The following is a 2,020-nucleotide window of genomic DNA, read 5'->3' as shown; positions in this document are numbered from 1 at the left end:
AATTGCGCTCTTTGTGCTGATTGCCATTAACGTGGCTTGTTTATGAAGCAAAAATGTGATGGAGAGAAATTAAGATTGATTGTAAAGAAAGGTATAGTATTTGCTCCTTCTGCTTTTCTATTTGATATCTTTAAACATGTCATCCATTTGATTAATGATATTAATCTCGTGGGTAAATTGATGGATAGAATCGAGTGTTTAATTTCAAATTTTTAAGTTTTAGATGTCATATTAAAAATTTAACTATAACTCAAATACCAAATGTTTAATGAATCATTATTTGATCATAACTCATAAATTATTTTCTCCATTGTTAATAATTTAATTAGAATATATATATATATATATAGGTGGTAATTAATTTAATTTTTTTAGTACAATATGAAACACGATTGACTCTATAATTTTAAAATGTTATCACAGTTTTATCATGCACGCAAATAAAATTAAATGAGCAAACAAATATAGAGAATGTTTATCATAATTGAATCATGTTTATAAAAACATTATTTACATGTTAAATATTTCCTATGAGCTATGTTTTCATCTTCAAGACAAGAGAAGAGAAATTTACCTTCGCTCAAAGTTTAAACGTGTGATAAAAAATGCAAAAAGAGAGGAAAAAATTAAGGGATGGAAGAAAAGAACAAGTGCGGAAATAGTTAGGTGATCATGGCGAAACCCAAAATAATCCTCTAGCAACGAAGCTATTGTAAGCCAATGCTGCAGCACTTGCATCCAAACTGGAGGTAGGTTCATCCACGAAAATTATGGAAGGATTAGCAACAAGTTCTACAGCTATTGTAAGCCTTTTACGCTGCTCAGTTGATAGACTACTATGACCAGGTATGCCAACTAAAGCATCCTTGACTTCATGAAGTTCAATGTATCTAAATGACTTCTTTCACAAATTCCTACAAAATCCATTAAAGCAGCTTTAAGACAAATTATCTCAAATTTTTATAACAAAATATTAGTAATTCTTGCGCCTTTGGAGTCTTACAGTTTTCATTTTTGAGTCAATACAAGCAGGTAGACGCAGCCAAGCAGAAAAAATCAAAGATTCTTCTACTGTGATTTGTGGAGAATGTATATCTGTTTGTTCACAAAAGCCTGATATCTTTGCAAATGTTTCTTGAACCTTGGGGCAACCACCAACTCTGATTTCCCCCTCTATGCAGCCTATAGTTTTTCTTCCTGCAAGAACACCAAGAAGAGTAGTTATTCCTGCTCCATTAGGACCCATCAGTGCTGTCAGAACACCAGGCCTAACCACTCCTGTAATATCTGAAAGGAGTTGAAGCTTCTTCGAGAATATCCTCGTTTTCTCATTTCCTAAGAACAAATAGAAAACAATGCACCAATGATCAATCAGTGTTGTTTCATCCAATGGCTCATTAGTCATGATATTTAGCAATTGTTGATGAATTCTTCGGTTCAAGTCTCGCCAGTCACCTCAAATGGGTTCCTTCTGACTTAAACAACTTATGTTAGAGTTTGTCCATGGTTATATGTAAGTTGATTATGCATGTGTGTGTGTGTGAGAGAGAGAGAGAGAGAATGTGCTCTACGACTTCAAATTTATACAAAGGGCAGATTTATGTGATTGCCGGAGGTGTGGTCAACATAGTATTGCACATTCTGAAATGTTAATGCTGAGGGATCAAAAGGTAATACCATCCTCCCTGTGATAGAGACAAAGCAAACGAGAATATGGTTCAAATGAGCTTTTAAAAAGCAGTGATATTGGTTTGGTTAAGCTTACAATGGTAAAGGTCAAGAAGAGAAAATATTGGACAGTGGCTAATATTTGCTCCATAGCAACACCAATGGATTCTTTTGGCTGCCCATTCAAATCTTATATAACCAACAACCAATGCACAGACATCTTATCACACACAAGTCCTTTATTCTTCAATTTACCTTTTCCTGTTTTTCTACAATTTTTTTCAACATCTCGAGTTTTAGACTAGTTAAGAGGTAACATATACAATTGATAAAAGGTCTGAACTAATAATAA

At 33.5% G+C, this 2,020-nt stretch overlaps 1 protein-coding gene across 1 annotated transcript; it reads right to left on the bottom strand.

Annotated features, from left to right (window-relative positions):
• Positions 1-670: 670 nt before the first annotated feature.
• On the bottom strand, positions 671-1,405 carry LOC18589049 (ABC transporter G family member 37). Its single transcript, XM_018129774.1, has 2 exons — positions 1,004-1,405; positions 671-901 (listed from the first exon to the last, which is right to left on the bottom strand). The coding sequence occupies exons 1-2, from the start codon at positions 1,403-1,405 to the stop codon at positions 671-673; spliced, it is 633 nt and encodes a 210-aa protein (XP_017985263.1).
• Positions 1,406-2,020: the final 615 nt, after the last annotated feature.

This window comes from Theobroma cacao, unplaced genomic scaffold (genome assembly GCF_000208745.1).
Source record: "Theobroma cacao cultivar B97-61/B2 unplaced genomic scaffold, Criollo_cocoa_genome_V2, whole genome shotgun sequence".
Classification (NCBI taxonomy): Eukaryota; Viridiplantae; Streptophyta; class Magnoliopsida; order Malvales; family Malvaceae; genus Theobroma; species Theobroma cacao.
This window is presented reverse-complemented; position numbering and strand designations above follow the sequence as displayed.

Excerpts from the sequence above, each read along its gene's own strand:
- LOC18589049 (XM_018129774.1), bottom strand. The coding sequence starts at position 1,405 with ATGACTAATGAGCCATTGGATGAAACAACACTGATTGATCATTGGTGC. Across the intron at positions 902-1,003 it reads TTGACTCAAAAATGAAAACT|AAGTCATTTAGATACATTGA; the intron begins GTAAGACTCCAA and ends AATTTGTGAAAG.